Source organism: Balearica regulorum, chromosome 21 (assembly GCF_011004875.1).
Source record: "Balearica regulorum gibbericeps isolate bBalReg1 chromosome 21, bBalReg1.pri, whole genome shotgun sequence".
Classification (NCBI taxonomy): Eukaryota; Metazoa; Chordata; class Aves; order Gruiformes; family Gruidae; genus Balearica; species Balearica regulorum.
In genome coordinates this window covers 565,203-582,270 of record NC_046204.1, presented here as the reverse complement: position 1 = coordinate 582,270, position 17,068 = coordinate 565,203, and the positions used below count along the sequence as shown (strand labels likewise).

Genomic DNA, 17,068 nt, shown 5'->3' with positions numbered 1-17,068 from the left:
CATGTTTCTGGAGCGCTAGGAAATCTCCACACCAACCAGATAAAAGCATTTTTTGCAGATTACTCACGCCCGCAGCAGCCGCCAGCCGAACAGATCCGGCATGGAGCAGCGTGCTGCATCCCCCCCTCCCTCTGTGGGAAAGCCCTGGCCACGGAGATGTGAACAGGCACCCATGTAGGGGCTGCAGGCCGAGGACCGAGTGCCCCCCGGCTTTGCAACCCCAGCAGGGCTGTGCCACATTAGCGGGAACCGCCCCGAGAAGCTGGGTTATTTTTGCAAGCACAGATCCATTAGTGTCCTACCTGCTAGAAGTTTTGGGGTTTTCCCCCCAAAACGTCGAGAGACACCCACTCACCTCTGTGGGATGCCCACAGCCTCACCTCCGCTCAGGAGCAACCTGCTGCCCCAACAAAGAGCTGGGGAAAAGAAAAAAAAAAAAACCCAAACCCAGCAGGGTGCCTGGGTAACCGGTCCCTCCCTCTCGTCCCATCTGAGCCCTGACACACCCGAATGGGGCACAAGGCGGAATAAAGCAGACTCTCAGCCACAGAGGGCTGCGTGGGGCTGGTGCTGCCGGCGAGCGGCTGACTCCCTCCAGCGGCTGTACCTGCCTCACAGAGCTGCTCCAGCTGCCCCTTCCTCCCCATGAAATGCCCAAGGCACAGGTGAGCCGCAGCGGAGAACCACCCACACAAGCCGTTACAGCCACGGTGAGGTTCTCTGAAGTGCAGAGCTAACCAAAGGCTGGATCTCACAGAGAACCACTTCATGCCACAAACCACTTCGATTTGAGGTGAGAGTGCCTGGATGGTTAACCCCGTTAACCTGTAGCTTCTGTCAGCCGCGTCCAAGGCAACACACGCTGGGGAGAGCATTCAAACCAAACCAACATTTTTAACAGCTATTTATTACAAAACACCAAAATACATACTGAAAATATAAAACATTATCAAAACGGACATACTGGAGCACCTACAGCAGAGTCTTGCCTGGGGCCTCTCGGAGCTCTGTAGCACCCAGACCTCCGCAACCACCCTTGGCTCTCGCCAGCCTCCAGCCGAAACAATTCCACGCTCCGAGTCCCCCAGCTTTAGGTGTAATCACACTCGAACGCATACTCCCTCCTCTTGAAATGCTTCTTCTTTTTCAGCTTCCCAGACCCCAGGATGCTGTAGTTATAATCAGATGTGACATAAGGGATCTCTCCCTCAACTCCTTGCTGAAAGAGGAAATCCAAAACCAAACAACTTCAGAACTCATACCTTCAGGGAAGGGGAAGCACCTCCCTCTGCAGACCAACAGAGCAGACTGGTGGAAAGGAGCAAGCTACCACCCAACCAGCCCTGTTCTGGTATCTGAAACACGAGAACGCTCTCTTCTCCCTCATTTCTATGCACTGAGGACAATTTCCCAGAGAGATAGCCATCTGCCAATGCCCAGCCCTCTCTGGGCACACCTAACCCTCAGAAATGAGAAAATGGAAAACCCGCCAGCCCAAGCTCAGGCAGCTTCCACCCTCCTCCACTGCAGCTCCTACCTGGCCCACGAGAACGCAGTTGGGGATGGCAATACTGCCAAGGAGCAGACAATTCACTGCTCGCAGGTTCTCCGGCGGCACTGGCGTCAGAATGTGGTAAAGCTTCTTCTCCATCTCAACTCCTCGGACGATTCCTGAAAAAAACCCAAAACATACACACTAAGTTGAGTCTTAACTCCACTTGATCACTCCGGATCGTATAACCGGAGGCAGCTGAACCTCTTCAAATAAAACAGTTCTAGAACCGAGGGGCTCAGGATCAAACTCCCAGCAGAATCGTCATCTTAAATTGAGTTGAAGAAGGAAACCAATGGACAACTACAGGGATTTGGCATAAGCCGTGCGGAATCTGCTTGTGAGAACGTGAATCCAGAAAGCAAGTTTTGAATTGGCAAGTTTTTCATGAGAGAGAGAGGGGGGGGGGAAGCTCCAAAAGGTGCCGCTCAGCAACATTCCTCACAGATGTTAGCACAAGTTAATGAAAACTCCAGGACATCATCAGCTCTGTGACCCCCCCTTTTTCAGTTGATTCTCAAAAAGCAGGCAGTTCTGTTGCTCTGCAACCTCTCTGTCAAAACACGACAGGCGGGAACACAGTGCGAGGTTCCCGGGCAGCTCACCAAAGCCAAGGCAATCACAGACCGGTGTCTGCGTCAGCAAGACGGGCCCGTCAGTTTGGCATCTGATTTCATCTGGTATCCTACAGAGCCCGACCCAGCCGGCGTTCACTGCGTACATGATATTGGTCGGAGCAACATCGGTGTGAATAACCCTGAGCGCAACGGCATTGAAAGGTACCTGAGGGGGGAAAAAGAAGAAAAAATTGTATCATTGGCTCAACACCGCTTTAGTTCAAGTTCCGAGAAGATAATGCTAAGTAGCCAAGACCTGAAAAGCCCCCAGCCCGCACCTACAGACAGGCGTTATCGCAGCAGCAAACACAACGGCTTCCATGCTAACAGCTCAACACACAGAAAACATGTGACACACCAACACTTGAACAAAAACCTCACGTTTAGGTACATGGAATGAAGTCACTATCCTTTTGCTGATTACAGTCTTTTTCCCTCTCGCAAAGACATTTGCTGTACAAGCAGAATGGTCAATTATCCAGAGCTGGGCTCTCTGCAACGTCTCGAAGCCTTTCAGAAAGGCTCATTACCTGGTAGGGCACAAGACTGTGGAGTGGGAGCACGGCCCCTATGTCTGGGGACTGCAGCTGACCCAGGTAACCCAGGATGGACATGTCACGCAAAATGCCGCTGTGCACTCGCCTGGAAAGAGAGCCACAACATGTGAGGGACAGGCAGCACGCCCTCATCCAGTGATTCAAACTGGATACCCCGAGCATGCCATGCAGGACTAGCTGCTATTTCGCACAAGTTTAGCTTTTAAAACTTCTACCGCTGAAGAAAGTTTACAGCGGGTTTTATTACCTCTAAGGGATCACAGGATTTAGGGCAATGTTTCAACTTTAAGAAGGCATTAATTAACAAGGGTGGTGTTTGGGTGGGTTTTTTTCCCTTTTTTTTTTTTGTAACAAACTCTGTTACTAGACAACGGGTAAGGAACCTGTCAATTGGACAAAAAAAGGAGACACAATACCCAGCAAGTCCAAGTGGGTGTTGTGCCCAGCATGGAAGCAAGTGGCTGGTGGTTACTGGAAGAAGAGCAGGGGGGAACAACCCCCTCCCCAACCTAACAATCCAACCCTACACAAACCTCCCCCCAAAAAAACACCCAGAAACCCAACCGCCCACCACCCAAAAGTAACCCCCCAGTAAGGAAACTGGTAAGCTCTGACCGATTTAACGGAGCTCTCGAGGCCAAGGCAAAACGAGAGCCTTTACCCTCAGGGCCACACACAATTTTGTAAGGCACACCGCCCACCATGTAGCGCCGAACTCTCTACTTACGCTTCACCTGCGACCCCTGCTCGAGGGAATTCTGGATGGACATACAGCAGCTTATACTCAGGAGCCGATGCATCTCCCTCCTCCTCAGAGGGCTTCCAGTCCTCCGCTCCACTCCCGCCCATCTGCTTGCACTTGCCTTGCTGCTTGCCCTTGGTGTACAGGCCAGGCGTCAGGTGGACGTACTGCGGGGTGAGCGGAGCCATGGCTTTCCAGTCGTATACGTCCATCTGAACAATGTGGCTGGGTGACAACAGCCGGATGATATCAATCAGAAGCAGCAACCCCTCACCTTTAGGGAGCAGAGAAAACACGATTGCTGCCGCTGCACGAACAGGGTGGAACACTGTTACAGAAGACCAGCGCTAGCTCAAGGGGGGCAAGCTGCATTTACTGGTTCCGGTCTCGCAGATTATTACCTTCCTTCTGCACCACCTTGAGAACAGATTTATCCCCTTTACCTTTCACCCAGCCCATGGTGTTGACGACTAAAGGCACTTCCTTCTTGTAGGAGCTGAACACGTACTTCACGACATCGAGGTATCGTTCTGTATCCTGCTCACAACTAGTCTGTCCATAATACACCATCTTACGTGGCATTTGTTGATGAGTGAATGGTGGGCCTGAAAAAGCAAGCGTCCAACTTCTAGTGGTTTCATTAAGTCAAATCAAAAACCTCCCATCCCTGTAGCACCTACATGCAATCCCCTCCAAAACAGTCTGTCCTCTTTTCACAGGCCTGCACCTAGGGAGAAACTTCTGTCACCTGCAAGGCTCCATGCCAGGAGTTTGGTTTGGTTGAGGTTTGGGTTTTTTTCCTATTTTTGCTTTTTAAATCACTAGTTACACATTCAAGAATTTTAAAACAACAGTCTTCTAACCAAAAAGGAAACCTGCCTGGCCATATTCTTTTTAGACAGTGACCCAAATCCACCAGACCACAAATACCAGCAATTTCTCTGGCCGTAGTTTTTTTTGTTTTTTTTGTACTTGTAACAACAGCCCAAAATCTGCGTGGATCCACTTTGTATTTCTTAAGCTAGTTTTATCTATGGACACTAAGAACTGGGAAAGATTTTCCCAAAGAGACCTTTCAAACCTGAAAGGCTGAAAATCCACTTTGACAGGCCACAGCCTCTTCCACCACCTTATAAGCAACTATATTCTCCTCTCTTTAAAGCAGAGAAAACAGCTCATGTTACTCAGGGATGTTTACACATGCTGCTTCAATGCCCCAGCAAGAAAACTTTTACAGTCTTTATTTTCCATATGCAGCAAATTCCCCTAAAGCACAGCCTCTACTCAGAAAGCACCTTCTGGAAATGAAACGGGTTTCCGGCAACTGCAGAAAACAGCAAAACACATACCAAGAATTGGCTCCGTTACGTTACTTAAAGACACACATCCAGGTGGCGTAAATTCGGTTTGACCTATGTCACATTCCATATATTCAACCGAGGGAAGGCTGCAGTGAAAGAAGCCCCTATATTAGCATCCACCAGAAAAAAGAAACAGGACACGACCTGGAACACATCAGAAGCACAATCTCATTTTGTTCCAGGCCGTCAAAATTAAATTCTTGAACAGAATCAAAGCACCACTTGTCTCCCTCCTTCCCTCACTTGAGGGGGTGCTAAGTGAGAACGCGAAAGGCTCACCTACGGTTCAGCATTGTGTTACAAGAGCTCTGGACCTGTCCAGCTTTAGGGGAAGTAGCTAGAACAATAACCGGAGGCGGTACTCATTAAAGTACCACCTCTCCCACATTAACTGGGCACCCTGGGACCAACCACATGGGATTTATAAACTTTATCAACTTTATTTTAAGCATGAAGTGGTCAGAACAATAAGCTTCTACACGTCACTCTGCCAAGAATCTTCAAAGACACTAACAAATTGTAACTTGCTGTGGTTTTTTAAGCGCTGTAACTCCCAGTTCCTTACTGAACCCTAACTGCTTGGCACCCAATTAATTCACATGCTCTAAGACAGCAATTTAGTAGCATTTCAATAGAAATGTTTCTGTAGGCAACTTTTCTGAAAGGAACCCAAGACAAGAATGCCTGTTTTTCTGAAGTTTTGTTTGTTTCCTTTAAAAAGATATCCACCTTCCAGTCGCAACAGCTTTTATGAAGATCTTGGCAGGCAGTTTTTTTCCTTCTCCTAAATCCCATGCAGTACTTAAAACTTGCAGAACATGAGAAAACTCACCGATTCAGTAACAGATTGATTAGGTATCTATTAAATGTCGATTTCCCAGTGTTTTTTGGGCCACACACCAGAACCAGGGGCACACCTTCATCTTCCGCTGGAAAAACAAACATACTCTGAAATGGACCAATGCTGTCAGTTGCTCTGATGTGCCCAGTTTACATAAATTTGTTTACACAAAAAAAAAAAAAAAAAAAGAAGAAGAAGCCCCAATCCCCTACAGACCCTGTAGTCTGCCTAGGATATATTTCAATTAAACAGAAAAAAATTCTGTTGAAGAGAAGCCATTAAGTATACTTAAGGGAAAAGGCCCTGAAATGAGAAGCAAGCCCTAGCACTAAAAGCCATCATGTAATACCCCCAATTGCTCATGGTATTTTAAATGTTGCTGGGTAAGTAAGGGGCTGTTTTTTCTAGTTGCTACAAAAGAGAGTGAAATTAGAGTTTTGACGTCAGACTGGGAAGCGCCTTTACAGTGGTGAGCTACCTGTCTGGCAGCAGAGGCACAAACCCACTCAAGGTGAGGCACAAGCTCAGGACTCCCGCTATTTAGGGGAAAACAGTGAAACTCAACTGGTGCCCGTCACAGAGCACGCTCACTCTCCCTACCTTGAACTCAGGAAAAGCCTCATGTTATTTCCTTTCCCCAGGCTACCACAGCCCCCACCTCACCACGCACATACCACTCACCACAGCACGCTTGAATCAGCTCCTCCAGGGCCAGGAACATGCTCTCTGACACCAGCAGCCCACGGTCAGGGCTACACTTCACAATACCAACAGATGCCAGAACCGCGTCTTCTGGCGTGAAGCTCGTTTCTTCCTTTTTCTAGGGAAGAGTGAAAAAAAACGCTTAGAGAGATGCGCGTAAGGCTGTGTAGTGGCGTTGCTGGACACTGATGGGCATGATGAGTGAGGCGGTCGCCTCGTGCTCAGCATGAGGACCGTTCTGGGGAAGGAGTGGCATCCGCGCTGCCGCCAGGGCGGAGCGGGCCTCACGACACCCACTGGGTCTCACCTGGGGCTCGAAGAGCCGCGACAGCGGCGGGTGGCTCAGCAGGAACCGCGTCACCGGCGTGTCCAGGTGCTCCAGCAGCACCACGGCGCACTCCGGTGAGAACCGTGCCATCACCTTCACCCGCGCCTCTGCAACGGGGGGAAGACGCCGCCCTCAGACCACGCTAACGGGGGGTGGCAACGCCGCACGCAAAATGGCGGACGCCCCGCACCGCAAGCAAAATGGCTGCCTCCCGCCCCGCACGCAAAATGGCTACCGCCCCGCACACAAAATGGCGGACCGCCACCGGCGGGCCCCCCTGCACTCCCCCCGGCAGGCACTCACGGCGGCGGACGCTATGTGCCCGCATGGCGGCGCGGGCGGCGGCGCGGAGCTGTCGGAGGTCAGCGGCGGCTGGTCTGTCGGCCGGCTGCGCCTCCAGGGTGAGCGCGCAGTGGGTGGCCGGCGAGAAGGCTGGCAGCCCCGGCTGGTGCGAGGCGACGGCGAAGCCCAGGAGGCGGACGGCGCCGTAGAGGCAGCGCAGGCGGCATTTCCCAGTGAAAGTCAGCGCCTGCGGGGAGAGGGCAGTGAGGCGGCGGAGGGAAGGAAGGGAAGGAGGGAGCGGTGGGGCCGGTCGCTGCTCACCTGCCGCGGCGCCAGGAGGAGGACAGCGGCGCCCTCCCCCGCCTCCACGGCCGCCAGGCCCGCCTCGGCCGGCGGCACCATGCCGGCGCGGGCGAAGGAGGCGGCGAACTCCCTCCAGGCTGCCTCCGCCCGACCCCCGCGGGACTGAGCCCGCCGGGGGCGGCGGAACGGCGGGCCGCGCCGCGCGGGCATGGCCTCCCCAGCCTCCCTCCGCCTCCTCCGGGGCCGCCCCTCAGCCCAGCACCGCCCGCCCCGTTAAGAGGCGCCGCCCGCCGCCCGGCGCCGCCCCACCATGCCGCTATCTGCCCTGCTCTGTCTCTGCGCGGCCGCTGCCTCCTTTACCCGCCGCGGCGACTACCGCCTGGCCGGCCTTTTCCAGATGCACGGCCCGGCACCGCGGGCCGCCGCCCGGCCGCTGGAGGACGGCTGCGACGAGTGAGTCCCCCGCATCGCCCCCTTTCCCCCCCCGCCCCAACCCCGCGTTTTTTCCTCCCTGAAAACCACTTCTGCCTTTGCACAGCGCTGCTGCCTTCAAGAGCCACGGCTACTACCTGTCCCAGGCCATGCGGTTTGCCGTGGAGGAAATTAACAACTCCAGCACCCTGCTGCCCAACGTCACCTTGGGCTACGACATCCACGACACCTGCTCAGAGCCCGCCAACCTCCACGCCACGCTGCGTGCCCTCGCCCGGAAAGGCGGGCAGGAGGTCGAGGTGCTCCCCACCTTCCGCCGCTACGAGCCCGAGGCGGTGGCGGTCATTGGGCCCGACAGCACCCGGCTGGCCCTCACCACCGCTGCCGTCCTCGGCGTCTTCCTTGTACCAGAGGTAAGCACAGCTCCCCTGGCAGACAAGGAAAAGGGCTCTTGAGGAGCAACAGTTTGAGGGAGGACGGGCTCGGAGCTGAGCACATTCCCTCTGGGTGCGCTGCCTGCCCAGCCCTAACTTTCTTTGGGAGACGGGCTGCCTGTGCCCGTCACCTGGGGGAGCGCAACCCCCTTTTTCCTGGCTCCCTTGGCAGATTAGCTACGAAGCCTCCTTGGAGGCGCTGAGCCTGAAGCGGTTCTACCCCTCGTTCCTGCGCACCATTCCCAGCGACAGGCAGCAAGTGAAGGCCATCTTCCTGCTGCTGCAGCGGTTTGGGTGGACCTGGGTTGTGCTGCTGGGCAGCGACAACGCCTACGGCAGGGACGGCTTGGATGCCCTCTACAAGCTGCTCACTGCAAGCGACGTGTGTGTCGCCTACCGAGGCATCATCCCCGTCAACAGGGACGCCAGCAGCCCGGAGCTCCGCAACCTGGTCAGAATCCTCACAGACGTCAGGGTCAATGTCACCGTTGTCTTTGCCAACAGAGGAAGCGCCCGCCCTTTCTTTGAGGTGGTGGTGCAGAGGAACATCACCGGCATGGTGTGGGTGGGCTCTGAAGACTGGTCATTAGACCAAACCATCTGGCAGGTGCCAGGCATCCAGAGTATCGGCTCAGTGATCGGCATGTCGGTTGAGAAGACAGCATCCACAATGCTGGAACGCTTTGAGTCTTGGAAGACAGCAGAGGAAAGCACTGCACCTGAACGTGCCGGCAGCACAGAGGCAGGTGGGGGGACTGGAGGCGGCGCACAGCTGCGCTGCACCCAGCGCTGCACTGGCTGCCGCTTGCTTGCCGCTGCCCCTGACATGTATGACGCTCAAGCCTCCTTCAACGTGTACTCAGCTGTGTACGCTGTGGCCCACGGCCTCCACGACCTGCTGGGCTGCGGCTCGGGGGCGTGCAGCAAAGGCACAGTCTATCCCTGGCAGGTAAGAGCAATGTGAGGAAGGATTTTCCTCGTAGATCCATGAGGATCCTTCCACACGGGGAAGATTTTCCCCTTGTGCCCAGGGGTTTTTTTGTCCCTCCGGAAGGCTTGTGTCCCAGCTGAAGAGCCTCGTGGGCTCCAGCTGTCCGTCGCAGTCGAAGCAGCCTGGACCCAGACCCAGACCCCCACCCCAGACCACTTCTGTTCCTCCACACCAGCCCCTCGTTGAAACCTGGAAGGGACTTTCTGCAGCTGGGCACAGGCCAGCTGTTGGGGGTTAGAAAGAGGAGCTGGAGCAGAGAAGGGGCCCTCTAGCACATCTCCCTTTGAGACAAGGCACTCGTCAGCAGGAAGCTTGTCTTTGGGAAAGGCTCTTTTCTCGCTCTTCTGTTTTACAGCTCCTACAAAAAATCAAGCAAGTAAACTTCTCCCTGTACAAGAGCCACATCTCTTTTGATGCCAGTGGGGACATCCATAAAGGCTATGACATCGTCATGTGGAACTGGAGCGGCCTGAGCTGGGCTTTTGATGTGATAGGAACCTTCAGCGTGAACCCTGACAGGCTGAGTGTTGACCAGGGCAAAATCCTGTGGCACACAAAAGATCGCCAGGTACTGTTCCGCATCCAGATCTTAGTTGTTGCTTACTGCCGAGCCAGCTACATCCCCAACACCATCAGCTCTGGGCTATTTCCCCATATATGAGGGTAGACGGCAGCAGTATGGGGAGACGAACCATGCTCTGAGCATCAGCTTTCATCCTTCCAAAAAACAAGCAGGGCACATGAACCAAAAAGGCTCCTACTTTTACTTTTAAATGGTGTCACTTTCCCACCACCTCTCTAAAAACCGCAACGCTGTGAGGTCTTGGCTCCTGCCCAGGGTCTGTCCTGAAAGCCAGCAGCAAGCTGCCCAAATGCTGCCAGGCCTGGGCCCGGCGCTCAGTGAGGTGTCCTGCTGCCCACCCCGCTTGTCTGCCTGACTCTCGCCGTGCTCCCAACAGGCTCCCACCTCTGTGTGCTCTGAGGCCTGTCAACCCGGGGAGAAGCGGCTGCAGCGGAGCCACCACCGATGCTGCTTCAGCTGTGTGGCCTGTCCATCAGGAACCTTCCTGAACAGATCAGGTCAGTATGCCCCAGGGGGCTGCTCCCTCCTGCCTGGCTCCCCTGCCCACACCCTGCCTCCTCCTCTGGTCAGCTCCTTGCTTCTCTCTCGCTGTTCCCCCAGCCTCTTCCCTCCCGCTCTCTCCTCCTTCCTGCATTCAGTAAAAACCTCTGAGCTGACCCAAACATGGTCGCTCCGAGTCCCGTTTGCTTACCCATGGGTATGCAAAGCTCAGGCCCGGCGCTTTCAGGGAGTGCTGCCCACAGGTGGGCCCATGCAGGCAAACAGCCAGCAGAGACGCTGCTGGCAGAGCCCCTTCTCCCGCAGCCAGGGGACAAGGGATGTCCGGCCAGACAGCTGTTTCCTGCACCACATCCTCTGGGAGGGAAATTCAACCCGGTGGCTGCCTTTGTGCTGCAGGTGGCACTCAGGGCTTCCACAGTATGCGGTCACTAGCAGCTGCCGTATGGAAATATCCCGTGCCTGGGACGGGTGGCAGGAATCTCCTGTCTCAGAATCATTGGCCACAGGAGAAGCCCCTCGCTGGCAGCTGGTCACTCGGCAGCCTCAGCCACGCTTCGGCTGAGAGTGGGGGGAAAGGGCCAGCTCTGGGTAACAGCGGGAGCAGGGAGCCCCCAGACACAGCCGGTCAGTGTTGCTGTCCCATACCCTGCCTGCAGGAGGGGGGCTGCTGCAGACCCATCCCAGCTTCACAGGTTAATGCTGGATGCACACCCCCTTCCTGCCCATGTGCCCGTGAGCCTCGGCTCACCCTCCGAGCTCCTGTGGGCCTCATGCCTCTCAACTCGAGCACTGGACTCTTGGGGAAAGAGCCCTCTCTGCTACTCGAGGCTCAGAAGCACTCAAGGTGAAGGAGCAGGACGCGAGGAGGGGGCAGCTCTCGCAGAGAGCCTGGGGGGCAGCAAGGGCAGGGTGCTCTGCCACGGCAGGTGTCTTACCGGGGTCCGTGGTGTGCGAAGTGCCTCTGTCACCGCCTGGGCTTGTGTCCTCTGCAGACCCCTATGGTTGCCAGCCCTGCAGGGTAGACGAGTGGGCCCCGGCAAGGAGCGAAGCTTGCTTCAACCGCACCGTCGAGTTTCTGTCATGGTCTGAGCCTCTCTCCTGGGCACTGCTGACCCCCACTGTCCTCCTCATGCTGCTCATGGCAGGGCTGGCTGTCCTCTTCGCCCTGAACGCATCCACACCAGTGGTCAAGTCTGCAGGCGGGAAGATGTGCTTCCTCATGCTGGGCTCTCTGGCCTGCGCCTGCAGCAGCCTCTTCTACTACTTCGGGGAGCCCACCCGGCAGGCATGCCTGCTGCGGCTCCCCCTCTTTGCCATCAGCTTCACCGTCTTCCTCTCGTGCGTGGCGACTCGCTCCTTCCAGATCATCTGCATCTTCAAGCTGAACGCGCGCTGGCCGGCCCTCTACGAGGCCTGGCTGCGGCGCAGGGGGCCGCCGCTCTTCATCGCCGCCAGCACGGCGGCCCAGGCGGTGCTCTGCCTGGTCGCGGAGGCCGCCAGCCCCTCGGCGCCGCAGCGGGACTACGGCGCGTCGGCCGAGCGGGTGGCGCTGGAGTGCGCCCCGAGCGCCGCGGCGAGCAGGACCGCCGCCGCCGCCTACACCGTGCTGCTCAGCGCCTGCTGCTTCGCCCTCAGCTACGCGGGCAAGGACCTGCCCGCCAGCTACAACGAGGCCAAGAGCCTCACCTGCAGCCTGCTCCTACACCTCGCCTGCTCCGCCGCCGTCCTCTGCACGCAGGGCGTCTTCCGCGGCCGGGAGGAGGCGGCGGCCCGGGTGCTCAGCGCCCTCTGCACGCTCGGCGCCCTGCTGGGCGGCTACTTCCTCCCGAAGGCCTTCGTCATCCTCCTGCGGCCGCGCCTCAACACGCCCGAGCACTTCCAGATGGCGATCCAGCGCTACACGCGGCGCCTGGCCGCCGCCTGAGCCGGGGCGGGGGGGGGAACCGACCCGCCGCTCCGCTGGGCCCTGAGGCGACAGGCACCCGCGCGGGCCGCCACCGCCCCCTCCTCCGGCCGCGCCGCCGTCGCCTCACGTCCGGCGCGTCCTTACGTCACATCCGGCGCGCAGCCAAGATGGCGGCGGCGCGCGGGCCCCGGTAGCAGCGCGGCCATGGCGGCGGCGGCGGCGCACAGCGTCCGCGTCCTGCGGGAGCTGAACCGGCAGCGCGCGGCGGGGCAGTTCTGCGACGCGACGCTGGGCGTGGGCGGGCGAGAGTTCCGCGCCCACTGGCCGGTGCTGGCCAGCTGCTCCCGCTTCTTCCGCGCCCGCGGCCCCGGCGGGCCGGTGGCGCTGCCCGAGGGCCTCGCCGACACCTTCCAGCTCCTCCTCGACTTCTTCTACACCGGCCGCCTGGCGCTCACCGCCCACAACCGCGCCCGCCTGCTGGCCGCCGCCGAGCAGCTCGGCGTGCCCGACGCCGTGGCGCTCTGCCGCGCCTTCCGCCCCGCCGCCCCCCGCCAGCGGCCCCGCCGCGCCGCCGCCGCCCCGAGCCGCCCGGGGGAGGCGGACATCGCGGCTGCGGCGCCCTCGCAGCCCGGCGGCCCGGCGGTGCGTGAGGGGGACGGGAAGGGGGGGGCGAGGGGGAAGGGCTGCCCGGCGGGGGAGGCGCGGTGACGGCCGCCTGTTCCCTCGCAGGCCACCCCCCCGGCCCCGGAGGAGGCGGCGGCGGGCGACGGCGAGCGGGGGGACAGCGACGCCGAGTCCCTTCCCGAGAAAAAGGCCCTGCGGAGCAAAAAGAACCCCTCCCCGGGGAAGGCGCCCGGCGGTGTGGGGGCGGTGGGAACGCCGGGGAGCAGAAAAGGTACAGCGGTGCCGGTCGAGTGCCCCACATGTCATAAAACCTTCCTCAGCAAATATTACCTTAAAGTGCACAACAGGTAAACGCTCTGACTTTTCCTTCCCCTTCGTTCGCGCGTAGGGATCTGCACTGCACTGCATTCCCCCGAGGCTCTGCCCCTTCCCGACCGGGGTGGGTAGACGACCTGGCTCGCTGTGGCGGGGCTCACTGCCTCGACGTGTCCCAGGACGGAATGGGAGGGCCGCTCTGCCCCCCTGGGGCGGGCTGGCGTGGAGCCGAGGGGGTTTACATGTCTGCGAAACCCACGACAACTCTCCTGAGTTTCCAGTCTTGGAGGTCAGAGCCAGCCCGGCTCAAAACGGCGGCGTTGAGGGGCTCGTGCGGGGGATGCGCCGGCCGATCATTCTGCTGGGCTTTCAAAATGAGCACGGGCTGTGGGGGGAACGTGCCTGGGGCGTGGGGAGCTTTGGAGTTGATACTTGAGAGCGAAGCAGGTGCCTGCAGGCAGGGCACCAGCTCCAGCGCGGGCCGAATTACAGCCCTCCAAAATTTTGCGGAGCACGGTGAGCACCGACAGCTTGCCTGCACTCCAATGGGATTGGCACAGCTGGTGTAAAAGGCGGCTTTTGGGGCTGTGGGGTGAAAAAGCTGCCTGGCCCTTCCCTCTCCCTTCCCAGCATCCTTGCTGGCCCTGTTAGCACATCTCTGCTGTCAGACTGGCAGTGACGATGCTCTCCGGTTGTGTTCCCCCTAGGAAACACACTGGAGAAAAGCCATTTGAATGTTCCAAGTGCGGCAAATGTTATTTTAGAAAAGAGAATCTCCTGGAACACGAAGCCAGAAATTGCATGAACCGATCTGAGCAGGTACGCCTGGCGTGCTGCCACCGGCGGTCTGGAAAGCGGGTGCCATTTTGCCTGAGTGGAATTAGAGCCTTTTTCCAGCCACAGTCCGCATCACACTCGGCTACCGAACAAAGCCCCTCATCAGCACTGCACGGCATGCGGACTGCAGCCGGGACCTCCCCTGTCCCTCTCTTGATGAGGATGGCAGTGGCTTTTGTCTGATTTACCAGGCAACTCCCGTTTTGTCTGTTCTTTTCAAGCACACAAGAACAGTCTGTACCATAAAAGATCCAGACTGCTGCAGGCACGGGTTAAACATCATAACTGGGTCCCGAGTGCTGGCCTGAGCCGCTGGCTTTGCGTCAGGCTCTTGGTTGTGCGGCAGCCGATGCCTCCCTCGTCTCTTGCAGGTTTTCACGTGCTCGGTCTGCCAGGAGGTGTTCAAGAGGCGAATGGAGCTGCGCCTGCATATGGTGTCGCACACGGGGGAGATGCCGTACAAGGTCAGAAGGATGCCTTCCACCTCCCTAACGGCTGCTAGACACTGGTGGGGAGGAAAAGGGGGCGAGCCTTTCTGTTTCGGGGCAGCTGAGCGTGCCGGCTCCCTTCCCCAGCCTGTGGCTGCCCGCTAAGGGTTGTTACCCTCATCCAAGCCAGAACGTGCTCCAGGGAGGCACCAAAGCCAGGTGCTTTCTGTGCCCTTACCAGGGATTTGTGTGCCACATCAGAACGGCACTCCCCTGCCTGGCACACCGCCGGTCCTCTCCTGGTGCCAAACTTGCCGTTTGGGAGCGGCAGGAAGGTGACTTACCCTCCCCTCCTCCCTTCCAGTGCTCCTCCTGTGCCCAGCAGTTCATGCAGAAGAAGGACCTGCAGAGCCACATGATAAAGCTGCACGGCGCACCAAAGCCCCATGCGGTAAGGGGAGCCACGACAGCGGCGCTTTGAGAGGGAATTATCCCATGCTTGGGCCCAGCCTAGAGAGAGAATAGCCCCCATTGTCCTGCCTGGCTCCGTTTAGCATGGCGGAGAGTTACCGAGCTGCTGGAAACAGGTTTTTTGGGTACAGGAGCAGCCCTCACTGTTTTTTTTTTTTTTTGGCTGATAGACCCAAGCACTGACCAGCATTTTGCTCTTGCCAGGCTGCCTTGGATGTAGGGGTGCGGCCCCAGGCAGGGCCCCAAAGTGGTGGCGGAGGGACGGGTCTCGGGCAGCAAGCGGGTCCGTTGCGGACGTATGCCAGGAGCCGCCTAACCCTGCGTTCTCCTGTGGCCTTGCAGTGCTCGACCTGCTCCAAGTGCTTTCTGTCTCGGACAGAGCTGCGCCTGCACGAAGCCTTTAAGCACCGGGGAGAGAAGCTGTTTGTGTGCGAGGAGTGCGGGCACAGGGCCTCGAGTCGCAACGGCCTGCAGATGCACATCAAGGCCAAACACAGGTATGATGCAACCTGTGTCCTCCCCTACCTCACCCTGGCTCTCCTGGCTGCGCTTCCTCCCCTGAAGGCCTGGCTGGGCACTGCAGGGTGAGGAGTTGGCTGGAGGGCAGCAAGCTCCCCTGTCCTGGAGGTGCTGGGCTGAAATTCTCCCAGAAACCTGGTGAGGGGCCAGCCTCCATTCTGCTTTTCTCGCTTCCAGAGGAAGTGCAGACTGTGGGCGTTTCCTCTGAGCGTGCGACCATAGTAATACAGGCGATGCCCAAAGCTCGTCAGCCCAGCCAGTTCCTGTTCATGAAGCGGCCTGGGCTGGTTATTCCGCCCCGTGGCTGCAGAATGGCACTTGTGGGGCTCCGGCGGGCTTTAGTCCGAGACGGGGTGACGTAGGATTGAGTTCCAAGAGCGCTGGGCAAGGAGCAGCAGCTTGCCCCAGGGGCTGAAGCTGGCAAAGGCAGAGATGACAGTAGCGCTTCCCCTGCCTGCAGGAACGAGCGGCCCTACGTTTGCGAGTTCTGCCACCATGCCTTCACGCAGAAAGCCAACCTCAACATGCACCTGCGCACGCACACTGGCGAGAAGCCCTTCCAGTGCCACCTCTGCGGCAAGACCTTCAGGACGCAAGGTATTCCCTTGGGTGCGCGGCTGGGGACAGTAGCACCTCGCTCCAGGACGGGAGGCACATGCCACGGACCCATGGCGCTCTTCGCCTCTCTCCCCCTGCCAACGGCAGCCAGCCTGGACAAGCACAACCGGACGCACACCGGGGAACGCCCCTTCAGCTGCGAGTTCTGTGAGCAGCGCTTCACTGAGAAGGGGCCCTTGCTGAGGCACATCGCCAGCCGGCACCAGGAGGGGAGGCCCCACTTCTGCCAAATCTGCGGGAAAACCTTCAAAGGTAAGGGCCAGGGCGGCAAGCTTTCGTGCGGCATTTAGGAACCGCCCTCCTTGCCGCGGCATGGTGCCCCCCCAACGGCCTCTCGCGTCCCTTCCCAGCTGTCGAGCAGCTGCGCGTCCATGTCCGCCGGCACAAGGGCGTGAGGAAGTTCGAGTGCACCGAGTGCGGCTACAAGTTCACGCGGCAGGTGAGACATTCCCTGGCTGCGGGGCCCCCCGCCGAGTGCGCCGTGCCGGGGAGCCGGCCCTCACTGGGCCCCTCATCCTGCCTCTTGCTTTTGCAGGCTCACTTGAGGCGCCACATGGAGATTCATGACCGGGTGGAGAACTACAACCCCCGGCAGCGGAAGCTGCGGAACCTCGTCATTGAGGATGAGAAGGCCGTGGTGGTGGCACTGCAGCCGCCACCGGAGCTGGAGGTGGGCTCAGCTGAGGTGATCGTGGAGTCCCTGTCCCACAGCTCTCTGCCCGAGGGCCTCCCCGTGCAGAGACTCTGCTCAAACGAGAACTTCTCTACGGCGGATGTGATAGAGCAATCACTAATTATAACGACAACGATTCCCGAAGACTGTGAAACGTAGCGCGACCTGCCTGCGTGCCTCCTTCCTACCAAAACACAATAAAGTTGGAGCCGCTCTCTGCCACGCTTGTTCTGTTCGAGTTGTGCATGCGACCCTTCCCTCCTTCCTCACAAAGCTCCCACCCCAGGTTGCAGGGAAGAAACTCGCCTTTGCGTGGCTCTGCCCCTTCCTGCAGGAATCACCTCCCTTGTTACATTTGTGCCTTATTTCTACTTTGTTTTGTCGAGCTTCTGATCCTTATTACTGTTTCCTTACTGCATCAAGGGCAGGACATGGCCTGCATCTGCTCATC

At 58.3% G+C, this 17,068-nt stretch overlaps 3 protein-coding genes across 3 annotated transcripts; 2 read left to right on the top strand and 1 right to left on the bottom strand.

Annotated features, from left to right (window-relative positions):
- Positions 1 to 889: 889 nt before the first annotated feature.
- NOL9 (nucleolar protein 9) lies at positions 890 to 7,536 on the bottom strand. Its single transcript, XM_075773108.1, has 12 exons — positions 7,304 to 7,536; positions 7,004 to 7,229; positions 6,680 to 6,807; positions 6,352 to 6,490; positions 5,662 to 5,758; positions 4,818 to 4,915; positions 3,912 to 4,073; positions 3,454 to 3,742; positions 2,700 to 2,811; positions 2,158 to 2,335; positions 1,538 to 1,671; positions 890 to 1,219 (listed from the first exon to the last, which is right to left on the bottom strand). The coding sequence occupies exons 1-12, from the start codon at positions 7,493 to 7,495 to the stop codon at positions 1,091 to 1,093; spliced, it is 1,884 nt and encodes a 627-aa protein (XP_075629223.1). The 5' UTR covers positions 7,496 to 7,536; the 3' UTR covers positions 890 to 1,090.
- Positions 7,537 to 7,595: 59 nt separating this feature from the next.
- Positions 7,596 to 12,174, top strand: TAS1R1 (taste 1 receptor member 1). The gene is made up of 6 exons (XM_075773116.1): positions 7,596 to 7,738; positions 7,824 to 8,130; positions 8,324 to 9,100; positions 9,498 to 9,710; positions 10,102 to 10,222; positions 11,219 to 12,174. The coding sequence occupies exons 1-6, from the start codon at positions 7,596 to 7,598 to the stop codon at positions 12,148 to 12,150; spliced, it is 2,493 nt and encodes an 830-aa protein (XP_075629231.1). The 3' UTR covers positions 12,151 to 12,174.
- Positions 12,175 to 12,268: 94 nt separating this feature from the next.
- On the top strand, positions 12,269 to 16,837 carry ZBTB48 (zinc finger and BTB domain containing 48). Its single transcript, XM_075773113.1, has 10 exons — positions 12,269 to 12,774; positions 12,862 to 13,103; positions 13,779 to 13,890; positions 14,280 to 14,372; positions 14,701 to 14,787; positions 15,150 to 15,304; positions 15,787 to 15,923; positions 16,032 to 16,196; positions 16,295 to 16,383; positions 16,480 to 16,837. Exons 1-10 carry the CDS (start codon positions 12,337 to 12,339, stop codon positions 16,774 to 16,776), a joined length of 1,815 nt encoding a protein of 604 aa, XP_075629228.1. The 5' UTR covers positions 12,269 to 12,336; the 3' UTR covers positions 16,777 to 16,837.
- Positions 16,838 to 17,068: the final 231 nt, after the last annotated feature.

Bases quoted from the DNA above. Each gene is read 5' to 3' on its own strand.
- NOL9 (XM_075773108.1), bottom strand. From the start codon at position 7,495: ATGCCCGCGCGGCGCGGCCCGCCGTTCCGCCGCCCCCGGCGGGCTCAG. The intron at 6,491-6,679 runs GTGAGACCCAGT...ACTCTTCCCTAG, and splicing joins CGCGGCTCTTCGAGCCCCAG to AAAAAGGAAGAAACGAGCTT. The intron at 3,743-3,911 runs GTAAAGGGGATA...TGCTCCCTAAAG, and splicing joins CACCATGGGCTGGGTGAAAG to GTGAGGGGTTGCTGCTTCTG.
- TAS1R1 (XM_075773116.1), top strand. From the start codon at position 7,596: ATGCCGCTATCTGCCCTGCTCTGTCTCTGCGCGGCCGCTGCCTCCTTT. The intron at 7,739-7,823 runs GTGAGTCCCCCG...GCCTTTGCACAG, and splicing joins CTGGAGGACGGCTGCGACGA to CGCTGCTGCCTTCAAGAGCC. The intron at 9,711-10,101 runs GTACTGTTCCGC...TGCTCCCAACAG, and splicing joins GGCACACAAAAGATCGCCAG to GCTCCCACCTCTGTGTGCTC.
- ZBTB48 (XM_075773113.1), top strand. From the start codon at position 12,337: ATGGCGGCGGCGGCGGCGCACAGCGTCCGCGTCCTGCGGGAGCTGAAC. The intron at 14,373-14,700 runs GTCAGAAGGATG...CCTCCCTTCCAG, and splicing joins CGGGGGAGATGCCGTACAAG to TGCTCCTCCTGTGCCCAGCA. The intron at 15,305-15,786 runs GTATGATGCAAC...CCCTGCCTGCAG, and splicing joins CACATCAAGGCCAAACACAG to GAACGAGCGGCCCTACGTTT.